At 36.4% G+C, this 17991-nt stretch overlaps 1 protein-coding gene across 8 annotated transcripts in view; it reads left to right on the forward strand.

Annotated features, from left to right (window-relative positions):
• Positions 1-1599: 1599 nt before the first annotated feature.
• LOC109095236 (myosin binding protein C3) overlaps positions 1600-17991 on the forward strand; it is a 38691-nt gene continuing 22299 nt past the window's right edge. For 3 of the 8 annotated variants that reach the window (XM_042760107.1, XM_042760106.1, XM_042760110.1), the window contains exons 1-16: positions 1600-1697; positions 6240-6509; positions 6944-7087; positions 7200-7286; positions 7370-7518; positions 8047-8164; positions 8286-8334; positions 8654-8698; positions 11010-11069; positions 11613-11615; positions 13854-13877; positions 14393-14556; positions 16246-16378; positions 16548-16550; positions 17102-17226; positions 17349-17454. In XM_042760107.1, coding sequence (XP_042616041.1) covers positions 1673-1697; positions 6240-6509; positions 6944-7087; positions 7200-7286; positions 7370-7518; positions 8047-8164; positions 8286-8334; positions 8654-8698; positions 11010-11069; positions 11613-11615; positions 13854-13877; positions 14393-14556; positions 16246-16378; positions 16548-16550; positions 17102-17226; positions 17349-17454 — 1505 coding nt within the window. In that variant the 5' untranslated portion in view covers positions 1600-1672. The remainder of the gene's footprint in view (positions 1698-6239; positions 6510-6943; positions 7088-7199; positions 7287-7369; positions 7519-8046; positions 8165-8285; positions 8335-8653; positions 8699-11009; positions 11070-11612; positions 11616-13853; positions 13878-14392; positions 14557-16245; positions 16379-16547; positions 16551-17101; positions 17227-17348; positions 17455-17991) is intronic. The other 5 variants (XM_042760109.1, XM_042760112.1, XM_042760108.1 and 2 more) reach the window with 4 other exon arrangements.

Genomic DNA, 17991 nt, shown 5'->3' on the forward strand with positions numbered 1-17991 from the left:
CAATGAAATACTTAAATCGCACTAGCATGTCACAGCGGTTGATAATTCCTGTTCATTGTGGTTCAGCTTTGGCAGATCCTTCTGGATTCACACCTAGATTAGTAAAAAGCCAGCTGCAGGGCCCACAGTGAATATATAGTCATTACAACAACTGTAAATAACTTTATTTCATGTCGTATCTCCATCTGAATGAAGTCTTTCATGCAGTTGTCAAAAAGGGCTATAACATGTAATGTAACAGCTAGTGTGATGCTGTCTGATACTGGAATGACAAGGTGCTGACAGACCTGTGTGAAGGTGGTCAAAAGAGTATGCTATACAACACATCAAACTCGAGGACAGTTGTACGTGGAATTGATAAGCATGGCTATTTTATACAGTATGACTTTTAAAATATCAGAAATGTTTCAAAAGGACACCAAGGATCTGTCATTTCAACTAAAGCAATGAAATCATCAGTATGTTAGGAGTTTTCTAACTGTATCTTGCAATGTAACTAAAAGTATGTGAATAGGATTCTTTCAAAATACAATATTTATCTATTAAGATATTCAGTTAAACGACAGGTGTGATTTTTTTATAGGTTAGGCAAGGCAAGGTACATAAATCAAAAGTCAGTGGTTGTTGATGTTCAGCTGTGTCCTTTATGTCTCAGGGTCAAAAGGTGCACATAAGCATGAAAGAAAGTGAAAACAGTTGCAAAGTTATGTATATTAATCCCCTATAAAACAACCTTTAGAAGATATTGAAAAAGACATGAAATGCTAGTACATTCATGTTTTTAGGGCCAGTTTGTTTAAAAAGTTAGTTGTTTGATTTAAAAATCATTTCGTGCTTTTGATAAAAGTGAATAACAATTTGAAACAATAGACCCCAAAGAATGAACTCAACTCACAGGATGAATTCAGGCACTGTTACTTGAGTGTGTGCACTAGACAGGCATCATTATCATTAGACTCTTGACAGAAATGCTATGCTTGACTGATGGCATGAGGAAACGAGTCCTGCACTTGTGGGGAAGTAGGCCTTCTGTTTTTCATAATAGATGTCAGTCTCTTTGGGCCTATTTGTCCAATATAATCTTTTCTTGGGGCTTCTATTGTCATTAGCAAGAACACTCCCTCCATTATGAAGTAACAATATCATCTCTTTGTTTAATTCTAGATAGAAATTGATACAATTAAATCCACTTAACTAAATGTATACATACCTTATGTCATTTATGTTATGAAAGTAGGTCCTCATCCTAAACCTAAACTGCAGATGTAAAAGCTGTGGCATCCTGGAGGTCCAGCAATGTCAGAGGTGGTTCCAGAATACTAAAAATATTACAGACAAAAAAGAAGAAGTGTTTGAGCCCTTTCTTTGAGCAGTATGGTTGGGAGGGAACATCTGAAGATGATTTGCTACAGTCAGACTCTAAATTTACCCACCTGCTACCTTATCTTTTATCCTATAGCTTCTTTATTTTCTTTAGTTCTGTCAACCAATGGAGGTGATGGATGGTGTGCTCAATCATGGTGGTAGATGGCTGAAGGGGTGGGCAGGAAGGTTAGGGGCATGTACTGTGTGACATTTGGGGGGTGCGGGGCGGGGGGTATCTATTAAAAGAGAAGTGTTGGTGTTGGTGTCCACAATGCCTGTTGGAACCCAATAGGGACACTCAACCAGGATGCCAGAGCCAACTAAAAAGACAGGTATGCCAGTTTTTTTGTTCTTATTTCTATTTGACAATAGTGTATATAACAGATTTTTGTCAGTCAGGAGAGACTTAATCGGTGTTGTTTTGAGTTGTTGTTACCTTTCCATCCTGAACTTTGACCCTATGTGTGCTGGGTTTTCGGTGACTATGTATCTTCTATGATTTGAACTCCTGCACCTCTGATTCTTGTTCTGTTATCATTTGAACAAATAATCTGTAGTAATTTGAACAACATATATTAAAAAAAAACAAAAAAAAAAAAAAAAACGGGCAGTGTCAGTTGTTTTGAATGAACAGTTCCATAATATATTGTCACAATGTTCTTATAAAAAGTAAGGCATGCAACAGCTTCTGTTTTTTAAAGCCTACTATACTGAAAGCATTCAAAGCATGTGACTATTATGTGCTATAAAGATGACTTTTTAACTACCTTCTTTTAAACCAAAATATCAATCACTGGCCTATCTAAGCAAATGTGATAGAATAATGGCAGTGGACTAAAGGGCTTTTCTCCAAAAGTGCACAGAATAACCCTGCCTAAGTAGGAATTAAAAGATTGCCATAATGTGATAGCACCTGTTTGACAGCCCACTGCAGTGATATTCGCTAAGACCTACAGCATTCTAATAATGCTGTGGCATGACTTTTCAGTATTAAGCAATGGAGTTTAGTGGTAGTAATAAAATTAATCTGCAGACACTTTCTCTTCACACTTACTCTTCCCCTTTTCAATCTCTTCACTGTATTTCAAAGGCTCTAGACCAGTGGCTCTCTACCAGGTGCCAGGGCCCCAATAAGTCTTAAAATATATGTAGTCACATTAACTATACATATGCATTTAGCAGACACTTTTATCCAAAGCAACTTACAGTGCATTCAGGATATATATATATATATATATATATATATATTATTATTTTTTTTTTACTTAACATGTGTTCCCTTGGGAATTGAACCCACAACCTTTTGCTTTGCTAACACAATACTCTACCACTGAGCCACAGGAACATATATATATATAAAATATAAAAAACAAAAACAAAGCTAAAGGAGACAAAAAGGGTGAGAATCACTGCTCTAGATTCATAACAGGACATCTCCATAGCAGCAATATGCTCTCAATAATAGTTTATCATGACTGAACAGATTTTCTTTTAAATGCTTTTGAGTGACACACCTAGGAATTAAATGTTTGTTTGGTAACCATCAGGGGCGGCACTAGGCCCAGCCCCCCTAGAAAATAATTTGATTAATTAATTTGTAATCGCTTCAGTCCCCTTTAAAAACTCATTTGAAACGGCCGCAAGCTGCGTCAAGTTTCGGCTCCTCCCCTGATCTGAGTCTGCATGAATTCAGCGCATTTTTCAGGGAATAGGGAATACAATGGAATAGTGGTTTACAATAAGGTTAGTAGTATACAACCCTACCCTAATAGTCAAATAATATTTTTTTTTAATCATACCCTTATTGGGGGCTGAGCCCCCCTAAAATGAAAATCCTAGAAACGCCCCTGGTAACCATCATCATCTAGTATAAGCTTCATGAAAAATGTCACCTTCATGAAATAGTTTCCCTTCCCATCCTAGCTTATTGCAGTTTCCAGTGAGTATTGGCTGACACTCTGTGACTGTAATTATCCCATGACCTCCCACTCTAGGCAATTACCTTTCATCTATAATTCTTCTATTAGACATTCAACCCGACATTTCAAATGTCAAATTTCAAAATTTTGTGCTTATCTTACAGACATTATGGTTCAAAACATATGTACCACAGAGACATCATTAGTTTATTATCACTGTGGAATAAAGGCAATGTGGATACCCATGGTTTTGAAATGGCAAGAGAGGGAGAGCAGTATTTGATAAACAACAGAAATAGATAGCTAATCCATCTAGCAGCTACCTGCGGCTGTGTCAGCATGGACGGCAGTTCTCAATGGGGAGCATATGCATTCTATTTTTAAACCCAGAGGGTTAGCTTGTTTTATGCTTGAACCATTTGCACTGATGTGATTGAAGATGTGTAACTCAAAGTTAAAGAAAGAACGATGAATAAGCAGTTAATAATTCAAGGCATGCGAGTAACAATAGCCATGAAGATCAAGTTCCAGCAACACTTTCAAGTGTCAAAAGGCAAAAGTAGTTCATTAAATATTGCATAAACTATTCATATTATAAGCTAGGAGTACTGTGTATATTTTAAAATGTTTTTTTTTTTTTAATATAATTTGTGTCATTGGTATTTTGATGGTTTTACAGAATTCTGACTAGAGAATTATATCACTTAATGGGCTAAATGCACACCAGAAACTAAATATACCTTGTGTTTTAGATGTTTTCCACCGGAAATAAAAACAAGGTCGCTACAAATCCACTTAGTTTAGGATTACATTTATAGTTTTGAATGTGGATAGCACACTGCTAAAAAGCACAATGACAAAAACAATACAAAGAGTAAGTTTGGGTGGAGTTAGAGTGTGGTTGAAAACAAACTCCATTATAAGGTTTGACTTCGATTTTTAATCCATGACCAGTTATTAACTTGGCGCAAAATTATTTATTGGAAATATAAATTAGACCGAGTTAACATTCTTTCATTTGAGGGTGACTTAAAGTCCCCAATGAAATCAAAATGGAAGTCTTTTGGCTTTTAGTATGAATATGTTAGCCTTGCGGTTATCTATGCTAGTGTGCTCCAAAACAAACAGTTATCAAATTTGCATAAGTATGGGGTGGTGGAGTCAAAAGTAACAATTTCAATATTATATTATATTATAGTAATTATTTTTATTTTTCATATTAATTTAAACACTTATTATCAAACAATTATATACATTTAGTAATATATATATATCTTAGTGTAGGCTATATCTTTAGAGTTTTATAATTCTTGTCGATCCACCAGTTCACATTTACAACTGCGTGTTTTCTGCGTAAAAATAAGGGTCATTTTAGGCTTTGGTCTAAACAAAGAGCAGAAGGGCTTATTGAAAAATGCAAATTTATTCTCAGCCAGCAGGTGGCGGTTTCCCCCGTACCGCAGTAAACAAAGCAGCGCAGCACCTGACTTTGAAACTTACGTCGCTCATATTTAATCAATTAAATTGCCTTTTGAAGTTTAAGCTATATCTCATTATACATGTAAATGTATATATTTACATGTATATTCTGTTTTTTTCACTGGAGCACCACCTAAGTCTTCTCCTTCCATTTCTAGTGATCATTGTTTCCTTCCCGCGGTACTACCTGCTGTGCTATCAATAGCATCACTGGGCTGTAGGTTGCCAAGTTGAGGGGATAAATGGGTTGAAATTTGTATGCGTCAATCGTGTGAAAAAGATGCGTTTCATACAAGATCTGGCAACTGGACAACCTTGAAATTTGTTGTCGATTATTCATATAATGAGGTTTGGCCCATACAAATTATGGGAGTTTTGTGTTTGTAGCAAACATACAAAATACACCCAGTGGGATTTAAAAAACAATAAAAATACGGGAGAAATACAGGTAAATATTTAAACTGGAAGATAGCGGGACAGAATGGTAAAATACGGGAGAATCCCGGGAAAAACGGGAGGGTTGACAGGTAACAGTTATGCCTTATCGGCAAAGGCTATTTACACTAGCTTTATACTTATAGCTATACACTATAAAAGAAGACAGTTAATCATCACCTTTAGTGGTGTAAGTGGTAAAGTGCGTTCCATGTTTGTTTGTTTGTTTTTTTTTTTTTTGACATGATCGACCCGGGTTCGAATACGCCTTTTACTGAATTTTTTTTCTCCCTTTTCAAATCTCATATCGGAAAGGCCTTTATTTCCAATAAAAATGAAGGAAATAATCAAAAAGTTGAAAACAAAGTATCGGTTAGGATAGGTGTAGCTAGGGCTTTATTGTCCCAAGGTGGCATCCATTTAATGGATTTAATTTACTGATTTATAATGTACTATAATACTGAGGTGCAGACAATTGCCACTATTTGCAATAAGTAGTATATTTTAACATAGTGTAAATAGAATCTATGCTATCTGCACTTAGTGTAAATAGCATATTGTTAAAAATACTGCTATTTTCACTTAGTGTAGGCTAAATATAATCCATTGCTATTAGCACTTAGTGTAAATAGCATCCATCAATTTTTTGCACTTAGGGTAAATAGCCTCTATCCGAAGGGAATGAATTAGCATTTTTCAATAAGCCTTTGTGCTCTTTGTTTAGACCAAAGCCAAAAACGAACCTTTATTTTTACGCAGAAAACTCTAAAGATATAGCCTAGGCCTACTACACTAAGATATATTTATGTTAGTAAATGAATAGAATTGTTTAATATAATATAAAATAAAAATTGTTACTTTTCACACCTCAACCCCCATACAGCCTGATTGTATCACTGAATGTGCTCAACAGTAAACGTGTTTAGAGAGGTTAGAGAGGAAATGGGGTCAGGGCAGGACATTTTCAGAGATAAGAGCTTATTGAGATTTTGAAAATGCATCCTTTTCTTCTGACCTACACTGGTTCCCTCACTCCTTCAGTCTCAGCTTTCACCAAGAAACCAAAGAATCAGACGGCTGAGATTGGGGCAACAGTCATATTTGAAGCAGAGACTGAGAAGCCTGATGTAAAAGTGAGATGGCAGCGAGACTCCAAGGACATCTCATCCAGTTACAAATACACCATCTCAGCGGAGGGCAATATGCACTCTCTCACCATAAACAATATAGCTCAGGAGGATGCAGTGGGATATGCTGTTATTGCTGGGGTGTCAAAGGTCAAATTTGAATTAAAGATAAAAGAATCAGAAGGTGGGTGATGTTTGGATGGTGATGCACATTTTCCTGTATTTAACTCACTTTTACCTCACCTTTGGGTAATTTGTAAACCAGTCACAGAGCACCACAACCAATTCTCTTTTCTGATTTACTTTTTTCTAGAGGTGCAACTAGTTGTTTTTTAAAGTACTTTTTCTGAGCATGTTATCACCATTGGTAAGGATTTCTCAGCCTGCTATGGAATTTGAGAAACTCACCAGAACACTTGTAGCTGTTCTTCACTTCAAACACATATACCTTTCATTAATTTCATTTGTCCATTCGTGGAGCTTATAATCTTATTAGGCATTGTGCATGGACAAAAGATAAGTGTGGGTAAAATTAAATACTGGAGGAATAGCTTTAGGATATAATTTTTTTCATCTGCCTGAAAGACATTTTAAAGATTTTTTTTTTCATTGTTGCAGTGAAGGGACCACAAAAAGCTGTATCCCCAGATCCTGCAGTTGCAGAACCAAAGTCTGAAGAACCTAAAGGGACTCCATCAGCACCTACTGAAAGCTCAGCACCAGACACCAGTGGAACCGTATCAGATGGCATAGCACCTGAAGGTGAATATTAAAACACACAGGCATATTTAAATATGCAAATTAATTCTATGAAACATTTAAAAAATGTAAAATTCACTGGATAACAAACCTATTTTTCTGTTTGTACTCCTAGGTCTGCCTGAGATTCATCAGCCTGACACAAGGCAGGACCTCACTGGTCTCTTCACTGAAAAGCCTCAAAGTGGGGAGGTAAATGTAGGTGAGTAACAGGGCCTCTGGTAACTAAGAAATGGATAGAACATATGAAATAAAATTTTTCATCCAATCTGTTCCCCCATTTAGGTGAGAATATTACTTTTGTTGCTCGGGTGTGTGGTGAATCTCTGCTGAAGAAGCCCACAGTCAAATGGTTCAAAGGAAAGTGGATGGATCTGGCCAGCAAGTCAGGAAAGCACCTTCAACTCAAAGAGCACTATGACCGCAACACTAAGGTCTGACAACGGTAGGGTGACCATAAGAGCCATTTTCCCAGGACGCGTCCTTGCCAGGATTTCTATATTGCCTAAAACATCCAAAGTAGTTTGACCAATAACATGCAGGTATTGTACATAATCGACCAATCGTGGCGTGTGAGAAGGTGAGATCTACAGAGAAAGATCAAAGCAATGCAAATACACGTACATGTTAGGTGTGTTTGTTCGTTCGTTCAACTTGAAGTGTCGCTGCGCACTGATCATTGTATGACACCAAAGTACCAAGAGAGTGATGCGAATGCATAAGGAGCCATCTGTTCTGCTCTCTGTAGCTCTTATGAATGTCATACAATGATCGATCTGCACAGTGCAAACAGTCAAAACCTGGATATTTTAGGCAATATAGAAATCCTGGCAAGGACACGTCCTGGGAAAATGGCTTATATGGTCACCCTAGACAACTGTCAATACCAAACAATTGTGTAATACACTACCTCAATATATCTAGAAAAGCTTGAAATTAACCAAACACTTTTTTCTACGCAGGTGTACACCTTCGAGATGCATATCATTGCAGCTAAAGGCAACTTTGCTGGAGCTTATCGTTGTGAGGTTTCCTCTAAAGACAAGTTTGACAGCTGCAATTTTGACCTGGCAGTGCATGGTAATAAAAATAACTAAATGCATGCTTAAATATCAACAAGGAATGAATTATTTGTTTTAATTGAAAATTGTACCAAATTAATTGGTAATGTGTGCATTTCACTGTGCATATTCCACTCCAGAGGCTCGTACAACAGATGGGTTTGATATTCGCACTGCATTTAGACGCACGTGAGTATTTGTCTTTGTGTTTTTAATAAACTACAAAGTATTAATTTCAACAATTGCTTCATAAAAATTGTAAAAAGTAATGTGACTCATGCAGACTAGCAGTATCATGCTATTTCAGCAACATATTAAAGTGCTTACCTGGTTTGTTTGCTTTCTTGAATGTCGTGTGGTGTGTTGGTTTGATAATTTTGTGTGCGTAGATCCTAGCGCTTCTTTATGTGTTTTGTTTTTATTTAAAGATAGCATTTGAGTTCATATTTGGGCTTAATTTTTTTTATTTACATTGCATTAACACTTTTTGAAACTGCTGATTACCCAGGAGCATCAGTGCAGGTGGTAAGAAGAAGATGGGAGAGCCTGGCAGGTAGCTAATGGGGTTTGCTGCAGTAGGGGATACATTCACACAGTCATTGTCTTTACCCAACCAAACCCTCTGAGTTGTCATCAAAAAGAGTTCATTGTGTCCTTCAGTGTCCATCCGTGTCCCTCTATCAGTCATCGTGTATAGCTTGCCCTTTTCTTTCTGTCCTTTTCAATCTTCTCCCTTTGTCTGCATCATCTAAGGAGAGTGATATTAGTCATTGCAGACGCTTTATGATTCACTCTCCAAGGACCTTTCCAAACTCTCATTTCCTTTCTGTTGTCTTCCTCCATCTCTTCTCACACTTTTCTCTGTTTTTGTGAGAAGGGCCATTTCCAAACACTCATCACTGGTGTATCAGAGTCAGAGGGCCTTAAAGTGAATATGATTTCCCTGTCCACTGATCTTTTCAAGTGCAGACACTGATTAAGAGTGAGCAAATTAGAGGATCACACTAATAACGCTGCCACCAGTTTAATCAGAAACGGCATTTGTCCGTGACTGTTTTGAAATACTTTAATTCTGGTTATTTGAAACATAATAACAGAAATCTCCTGATGAAATTCTTAACTTTGGCTGACACCTTGTTAAAATCAGTGGAACCAGCTGCACAAACTTTGAGTGACGTGTCTATTTTGTTGCTCCTCTTCATGTCTTTAAGAAGTTCCTTTAAGACAGTTCATCATGGGTCATACATACACATCTTGAAATTCTCCAACAAAGTGTGTTCAAAAACAGTATAGTGCAGCTCTGCACCAGTTTCTTTTGCCTCGATGTAGCAAAAGAACATTAAAGGGATAGTTCACCCAAAAATGAAAATTTGATGTTTATCTACTTACCCCCAGGGCATCCAAGATGTAGGTGGCTTTGTTTCTTTAGTAGAACACAAACAAAGGTTTCTAACGCAAACCATTGCAGTCTGTCAGTTATATAGTGGAAATGAATAGGAATCATGGCTTTGAGAGTCAAAAAAAACATACACAAACAAAACCAAATTAAACCCTGTGGCTCGTGACAATACATTGATGTGTAAAGACATGAAACGATCAGTCTGTGCAAGAAACTGAACAGTATTTATATTGTTTTTTAACCTCTGATTCACCGCAATGTCCAAACTGTCCTGAGTGCATTCGTGTCCCGGCGCGTGACACGTCTTCTTCTTCTTGCTTGCTTTACGACAGATCACAGACTTATAAGTGCATTACCGCCACCTATCTCTCAAGTGGAGTACTGACCCTCTTATCTACAATCTCAATTAGGAATGTCAATAGTCCATTTGAGAGATAGGTGCGATCTGCTGTAAAGCAAGAAGAAGAAGAAGACGCGTCACACGCCTGCTGAAGAAGAAGACGTGAACGCTTTCAGGACAGTTCGGACATTGCGGTGAATCAGAGGTAAAAAACAATATAAATACTGTTCAGTTTCTTGCACAGACCGATTGTTTCGTATCTTTACACATCAATGTATTGTCATGAGCCGCAGGGTTTAATTTGGTTTTGTTTGTGTATGTTTTTTTGACTCTCAAAGCTGTGCTTCCCATTCACTTCCACTATATAACTGACAGACTGCAACGGTTTGAGTTAAAAATCTTTGTTTTAATTACAATTTTTGGGTGAACTATCTCTTTAATGATGTCTGTATAATGTGCATGTATTGTTTGTGCATCTACACACCTTATCCCATATGTTCTTGTATGTGTCAGTATACACTACCATTCAAAAGTTTGGGTTCAATAAGATCTTTTAAAAAAAATGTTTTTTAAATATTTTTTTTCAGCAAGGGTACATTTACAATATAATAAAAATGGATAAATCATATAAAAAATAAATGTTCCTTGAGCACAAAAACAACATACTAGAAATATTTCTGAAGGACTGTGGGACACTGAAGATTGAAATAATGGCTGCTGAAAATTCTGTTTTGCCATTACAGGAATAAATTACATTTTAAAAGATATTAAAAATAGAAACAGTTATTTTATAATATAGCCTTGGAGAGCATAAGAGGCTACTTTCAAAAACATTTGAAAAAATATTATCAATCCCAAAACTTTTGAACAGTAAAGTTCATCCTTTCCATATGTTTTATAGATAATAATACATCCTGAATATGTGTCATTTGCATCAACATGTTTGATATTCTGTTCTTTTACAAAACAATTTATTAAATACATATTCATTTTTTATAAATGACTGCATTTTAATGTTATAGAAGCTGTTTTCCCTAAAATATACCTACCTTATAATGAGGTGATAATGTCAAATAGTTCTGTGTGCTCATGTTTTGTGGCCTGTGATTCGTTTCTCTCCTGCAGTAGCACAGATGCAGGTGAAGACTCGGGGGAACTGGACTTCAGTGCTTTACTGAAAAAGAGGTGAGTCTTTAGTTAGAGATCTAATATGTCCCATACATTCATCTGTCCAAAAACGTCCCCAGTGAATACAGTGTATGTCCAAAATCTTAGACCACTGATGAAAATAAGTGAACAATTTAAGTCAAAAACAAACAAACTGAAACAATTTACCTTTAATGACATCAGTATGAGCTAACATGATTTGAGCAAGATCCAAAAAACATCTTGTACAAAGGAATTCACATGCTCAGTGTCACAAATGTTTGATAGTGACCTATGAATAGTTGAATCAAAGACTTTAGATGTACTTTGATGCCTTACAGGGACTTTGGTTGAATCTAACAAAATCTAAAATATTTCTTATTCATTTTACATCATATGTGTGTTTTAATTTTTCTTTAACATTGTAAAATGTACTGTTTATTATTGAAACCTAAAATATATTTTTTCATATATTTGAAAAAATATATTTGACCCACACAATTATTTTTCCTTCTAAAGCTTATCTATGTTTATATTTTTTCCTGTTTTTCTCCTCTGTGGCTGTTCCACTCCCATATTCAGAGAGTAAGTGTGTCACACTGAACTGACTGGTTGTGTTTGAAGGAATGTTGAACGTTGTATTGCCGTGTGTGTGTGTGTGTGTGTGTGTGTGTGTGTGTGTGTGTGTGTGTGTGATGCCTTGATTATTCTCTCTCCTAATCAGCCACTGATTGCTAACTTTAGTCCTTCTAGGTTTTTCCACTCTGCAGACTGCACACCCACTTGGAACTAGATAGACAGAGTCACGCTTGAATTATTTTTAGCAAACTCCTTCATCACTACTCATCAGGGCCGTGCACAGACCTTTTGAGGGGCATGTGCTGAAACTGAAAAAGGGCACCCCCCTCCCTTTTTTTATAGCTATCAAGATTATTTAGTAAGCCTCCATAAAAGGAAGAAATGGTCACATCTTCATGACAAATTCAATAACACAAAATAATAGTCTCAAAAGCTTTAGATTTATTCACGATTAATAACAACCATAATAATAATATTAGATAATTAGATAATATAGATAAACAGGGTTTTAAGGGCTTCTTTAAACCTAATTACAACAGCAACCTTCTGTGAGCCATGTGCTTGAAGATGTTTATGACTTCACTGTGATCCACTGGGATGTCCCTCTCCCATATGTATTCTCTTTTTTAGCTATTCTGTTTGGTTTTATAAGCTAATTTGTATTATTTGGTTAACATGATTATGAATGACATTGAGAAGAGGGGAAGGTGAGCAATGAGTCAAGTATTTTTGACAAACTTTTTTGAAATATAATTTAAGTAATTATGTCCAACTCAGTTCCAGATTATAAGAAACTATAGCCATACCGTTACTATAACATATCCAACATGTAACATCCGCCTACCTGGCAAAAATTTGATACTGTGGTGGACCAGGGATGTTGGTCTCTTGAAGGTTTCTTATTCACTACACTTTCCCTAAAATAAGCCAGCAATGAAAAAAAATAAAATAGTGTGAAAAGTACAGTTGCAGTGAAAAAGCATTTCTGAAGGATCACGTGACACTGAAGAGTACTGAACTGGAGTAATGATGCTGAAAATTCAGCTTTGATCACAAAAATAAATTACATTTTAAAATATATTTAAAAAAAACAGTTATTTAAAATTGTAAAAATATTACACAATATTACTGTTTTTGCTGTATTTTGGATCAAATAAATGAAGCCTTGGAATGAATCATGAATTACATTCTGCATGATAAAATATAAAGATTTCACAGTGATCTGTAATTTTTATTTTAGTTACTACTACATTACTGTAGTAAAACCATGTTTTTCTCAGTTTTTCCTGTGGTAAAATGCATTTGGCCAAAATCGCATTTTATAAAAGATGAAATGCTACTGAATGCACAGGCTATTTAAGTGTTGGCTATGTATTGGCTATGACTAGATGGTAAATGCTAGCCCTCTCTCTCAGGCGACGTCCCACATGTCTCAGTCAGTGAGTCAGTCAGACATCAAATAAATAAAATATGAGCCTTTATAGACATAGTGTTTAGTAGTACTTGTTCAAACAACAAGATATTTCTTTACCCTTCGCAAAACTTTGTTCAGCTCAGCTGTTGTCTACTGTGCGGCTGTTGTGGAACTTCAGTTGATTCAATGAATATAGAGGGGGCGGAGTTATCAGCTTACTGACAGCTTGAGGATCGAATAAGATTTACACAAGCTCGTTTTAAGAACTTTCATTTGCTAAATATTTGTAAAACAGACAGACAGACGTAAAGGGTGACCAATAGCATTGATTAAAAAAAAAAACACCACCAAAAAAAGGGCACTTCAGAGTGTAAGGGCAAAAAGGGCATGTGCTCTGCACAGGTTGAGCCCTACCTGTGCACGTGCCTGCTACTCATATAGTCCTAATTAATCACATAAACCTAGAACTCTCACGATTCCTACGTCCTTTCACATTCCACGCATTCATAGCACATTCACTGACTCTGACAGCATAACAAATTGGTTATGTCAGTAAACACTGTATGTTCACGCAAATAGTTTCTAACCCTTTTAGTTTAATAAACACAAGATGCACATGAAGATAAAACATTTGAACAAGGAGGATGTTTCTATAGGCCACAATGTAGACTGCATGCTTTAAGTGCCTTTATAAAAAATGAACAGTAAAATGGTCTCAATGGTTTAACAGTGCGTTGCTATGTGATCTGAGAGCTTGATAATGTGCAATAATCTGCTGTGGTTTGTCTTACCATGCTTGACACTTGGGTTCTGCCTCTACATAAGTACAGCAGTTTCTTAAAAACTGGTCCACGGTAAGATTTTTTTAAACATACAGAATGAAAATCTATTTAATAACATTCATTAACATTTATACCATTTATTACATTTTATTTGCAATTGCATTTCTATATTTTAATAAAGAGATTGAACAAATGATGTACCTACTGTAATATGCTTAATGCCTGACATCATTTACTCACCCTTATGTTGTTCCAAACCTGTATGACTTTTTTTCACTTTTTGAAAAACTGTTTTTATCCCTACAATCAAAGTCGATGGGGTCCATTGCTGTTTTAGACCCCGTTGATGTGCACTGTATGGATGAAACGCATTTTCAAACGATCTTTTTTAAAAGAAAAAGTAATACAGGTTTGACAACATCAGGCTGAGTAAATAATGACAGAATTCTCATTTTTTTTGGGTGAGCTATCCCTTTAATATACTTTTAAAGAACCATTTTAAAACATTGTGATGATACAAGATGTTTAGACTTGATTTACCTGTCCTGACTCCTGACCAATCTCTATCCACTGTTGTGGGTCTGCAGAGCTGTTCATGTGAGCACAGAGTCTGAGGTAGACGTATGGGAAATACTCCAGAAGGCTTCACCATCAGAGTATGAAAAGATTGCCTTCCAGCATGGAATCACAGACCTGCGGGGGATGCTTAAGAGACTCAAAAAAATGAAAAAAGAAGAGAAGAAGAGTGCAGGTTTGTAACCTGTTGAACTTAGTTAACTGTACAGGCACACTCAAGTGCCTGTACTCAAGTGCCTTTTTTCACGTTTTGTTATGTTGCTGCCTTATGTTAAACTGCTTTAAATTACTTTTTTTCCACATCAATCTAATCTCCATCCACTATAATGAAAAACAGATTTGTGACAACAGAAATAAAATTACATTGCATAAGTATTCATACCCTTTTCTGGGACACTGGAAATTTAGCTCAGGAGCATTCCAATATCGCTTGTAGATATTACTACACTTCGAGTGGAGTTAACCTTTGGCAAATTCAATTAAATGGGTATGATTTGGAAAGGCACACACCCCTCAACAAAAGGTGAAAAACAGCTTAAAATGCATATCAGAACAAAAATGAAAACCCACTTGGAATTTGCAAAAAACAAAAACAAAACACCCATAGGACTCTCAGACTGTGAGAAACAAGATTTTCTGGTCTGATGAACCTTAGTTCAAAGCATCACGTATAGAGGAAACCAGGCACTGCTCATTGCCTGCACAGTACCATCCCAACAGTAAAGTGTGGCAGCAGCAGCCTCATGCTGTGGGGGTGTTTTTTTATCAACAGGGACTGAGGGACTCATCAGAGTAGAAGGAAAGCTCAATGCAGGAAAATATAGAGATAGCCTTCATGAAAACTTAGTCCAGAGCATTCAGAACCTTGGACTGGGCAGAAGGTTCAACTTCCAATAGAACAATGACCCTAAACTCTTAAAAATAAAGGTTCTTAAAAAAGTTCTTCACAGTGATGCCACAGAAGAACCATTTTTGGTTCCACAAAGAACCATTCAGTCAAAGGTTCTTTAAAAAACTATCTCTTTCTTTCCTCTTTATAATTCGTAGGACCTTCTTTCACCACAAAGAACCTTTTGTGAAACAGAAAGCTTCTTCAGATGTTAAAGGTTCTTTATGGGACCATTTAGACAAAAAGGTTCTTCTATGGCATTGTGAAGCACCTTAATTTTTAAGAGTGTAAGCACACAGCAAAAGTAGTTTAAGGACAACTCTGTGAATGTCCTTGAGAGGCCCAACCGGAGCCTGGGCTTGAACTCAATCTAATATTTCTGGAGAATCCTGAAAAATGTCTGTCGGCCCCCATCCAACCTGACAGAGCTTGAGAGGTGAAGAGGTGAGGAGAAGAATGGCAGATAATTGCCAAATGCAGAGGTGCAAAGCTTGTCGCATCATATCCAAAAAGACGTTGGGCTGTCAAGATGCTTCAACTAAAGTACTGAGTTAAGGGTATGAATAGTACTTATAAGTTTTTCCTTCTTAATAAATTTGCTAAGTTGTCATAAATCAGTTTTTTTTTGCTTTGTCATTATAGTGTATGGTGTGTAGATTGATGTGCAGTTTAACATAAGGCTGCAACAAAACAAAATGTAAAAAAAAAAAAAAAATATATATATATATATATTTTTTCAATGCACTGTAAGTTTACTAATTTGACTGTTAGCAATAGGTCAAGTTGCAATTATAATGGTGAGATATATTAAGTGGATATGAACAGACTAAAAATTCCTACTGTCAGTAGTATTCTTGCTTCAAAATTTTTTTGTTGTTCAATAGAAAACCTCAAACTTTTTTTTTTTTAAACATGCTCATGTGCTGCACATTTATTTCTAATAGTGGTGAATTATCATCTTTATTTTAACTACAGCATTTCTGAGGAAGCTGGACCCAGCCTACCAAGTCGAAAAGGGACACAAGATCAAAATGCAAATTGAAGTGGCCAATCCAGATGCAGAGGTTAAATGGCTAAAAAATGGACAAGAGATACACCTAACTGGAAGGTATTTACATTGATCCTTTCACTGTATTGTAAAGATGCATTATGCATTCTCTTAAGTAGTAAAGTACATGCAAAGGATTACTATTAACTGTCTATTTTTTGACTTCTGACAACACTGTGTGCTTATGGATGGATGGACTGCTCTACCTGCTCTTCACTGTCAACCCTAGCAAGTGAGTGGAACTCAAGAGGATGCTTACGACAATACGCAGCCTAAACACAATCAGCAACTTCAAGGCTTGTCTCTGTGGGGTTAGGTGTTTCAAACAGCCTGTTGACTATGTATATACAGGGACAGTTTTCCAAAAATAAATAGCTCTGTAGACACAGATGTCAGCTGTGCCAACAGATGGAGGCTGTCAGATGTTTAAGGACTCAAATAACAATAGAACAAAAACTATCCTCATTGGCTCGTAATATCTTTCAGTGACCTTAGTTAAATAAAACCTTTTTTTAAAAATACATCTTGTGAACGGAAGAATTTTAAAACGAATCTTGTCATATGTCTACAGCTGCCTATTATTTGTTTGCCACAATATTTTTGACATTGCACTGTCGTCATATAAGTTTTTTTTTTGTTGGCAAACAAAGTGTTTTATTCGTTTTCTGATATTTACTGTATTGTTAATATGTGTTTGGAAGAGCCTCTCCAACATTGATGCTTTGTCCCCATCTAGAGAACAATTCTGGAACTGCTACTAAATAATTTCTCATCTTCCCACAGGTACATCTTTGAGAGTGTAGGCAACAAACGCTTCCTGACTATCAACAACTGTACACTGGCAGATGATGCTGCTTATACGTGCATGATTGGAGAAGAGAAAACCATCACTGAGCTCTTTGTTAAAGGTATTTAACTTGCACAGGCAGAGATCTCTGGGAAAAGACTCAATTTTACAGAATTCTAGCATTATTTGTATGCACTTTTTATTTATTTATTTATTTATTTATTTATCTCTTTCTGCCTTCAGAGCCTCCTGTTCTGATTGTACGTAATCTAGAGGATCAGATGGTTATGAAAGGAGAACGAGTAGAGTTTGAGTGTGAAGTGTCTGAAGAGGGGGCTCAGGTGAAATGGTAGGTCTGTCGACATGCACATATTTTTAAAAAGGCCCTTCAGGTCAGATATGCACCCATAATGAACTTGAAAAGCTGATATATGTACTAAACTGCATTACACCAAAGATATCAAACAAAACCAAAGATTTTAAAGAAAAGGTGACCATTTCTCAAGCTGTCCTGGATAAGTCAGAGTCCTGATGTCCAGTAGATGGCATATGTGTTTCTTTTAGCATGGCTGGCTGGTTGGGTGAGTCACACTGACTGACAGATGGTGGTGCATGAGTGAGTGCTGGTTCTGCCATTGTTGAAGCCAAGGCTCTATATCACCCTGGGCTGTAAATGATCAGTGCCTGGAAAAGGTCATAGCAGCCTTTTAGCACCTCACAAGTGTCCTAGAATGGAATGAGAAAGTCACTGGCAGTTTATGGCACCTATCTTGAATAGCGGATGACTTTGATGATTATAAAAAGGCAGAAGTAGATACTGTTCCTAGTACTGGAATGGCACAATGTAGGACTTTATATTGCAAGTGTAATAGGGTTAATTATAATG

The sequence above is a fragment of the Cyprinus carpio genome, chromosome A7, assembly GCF_018340385.1.
Source record: "Cyprinus carpio isolate SPL01 chromosome A7, ASM1834038v1, whole genome shotgun sequence".
In the NCBI taxonomy this organism is placed as follows: Eukaryota; Metazoa; Chordata; class Actinopteri; order Cypriniformes; family Cyprinidae; genus Cyprinus; species Cyprinus carpio.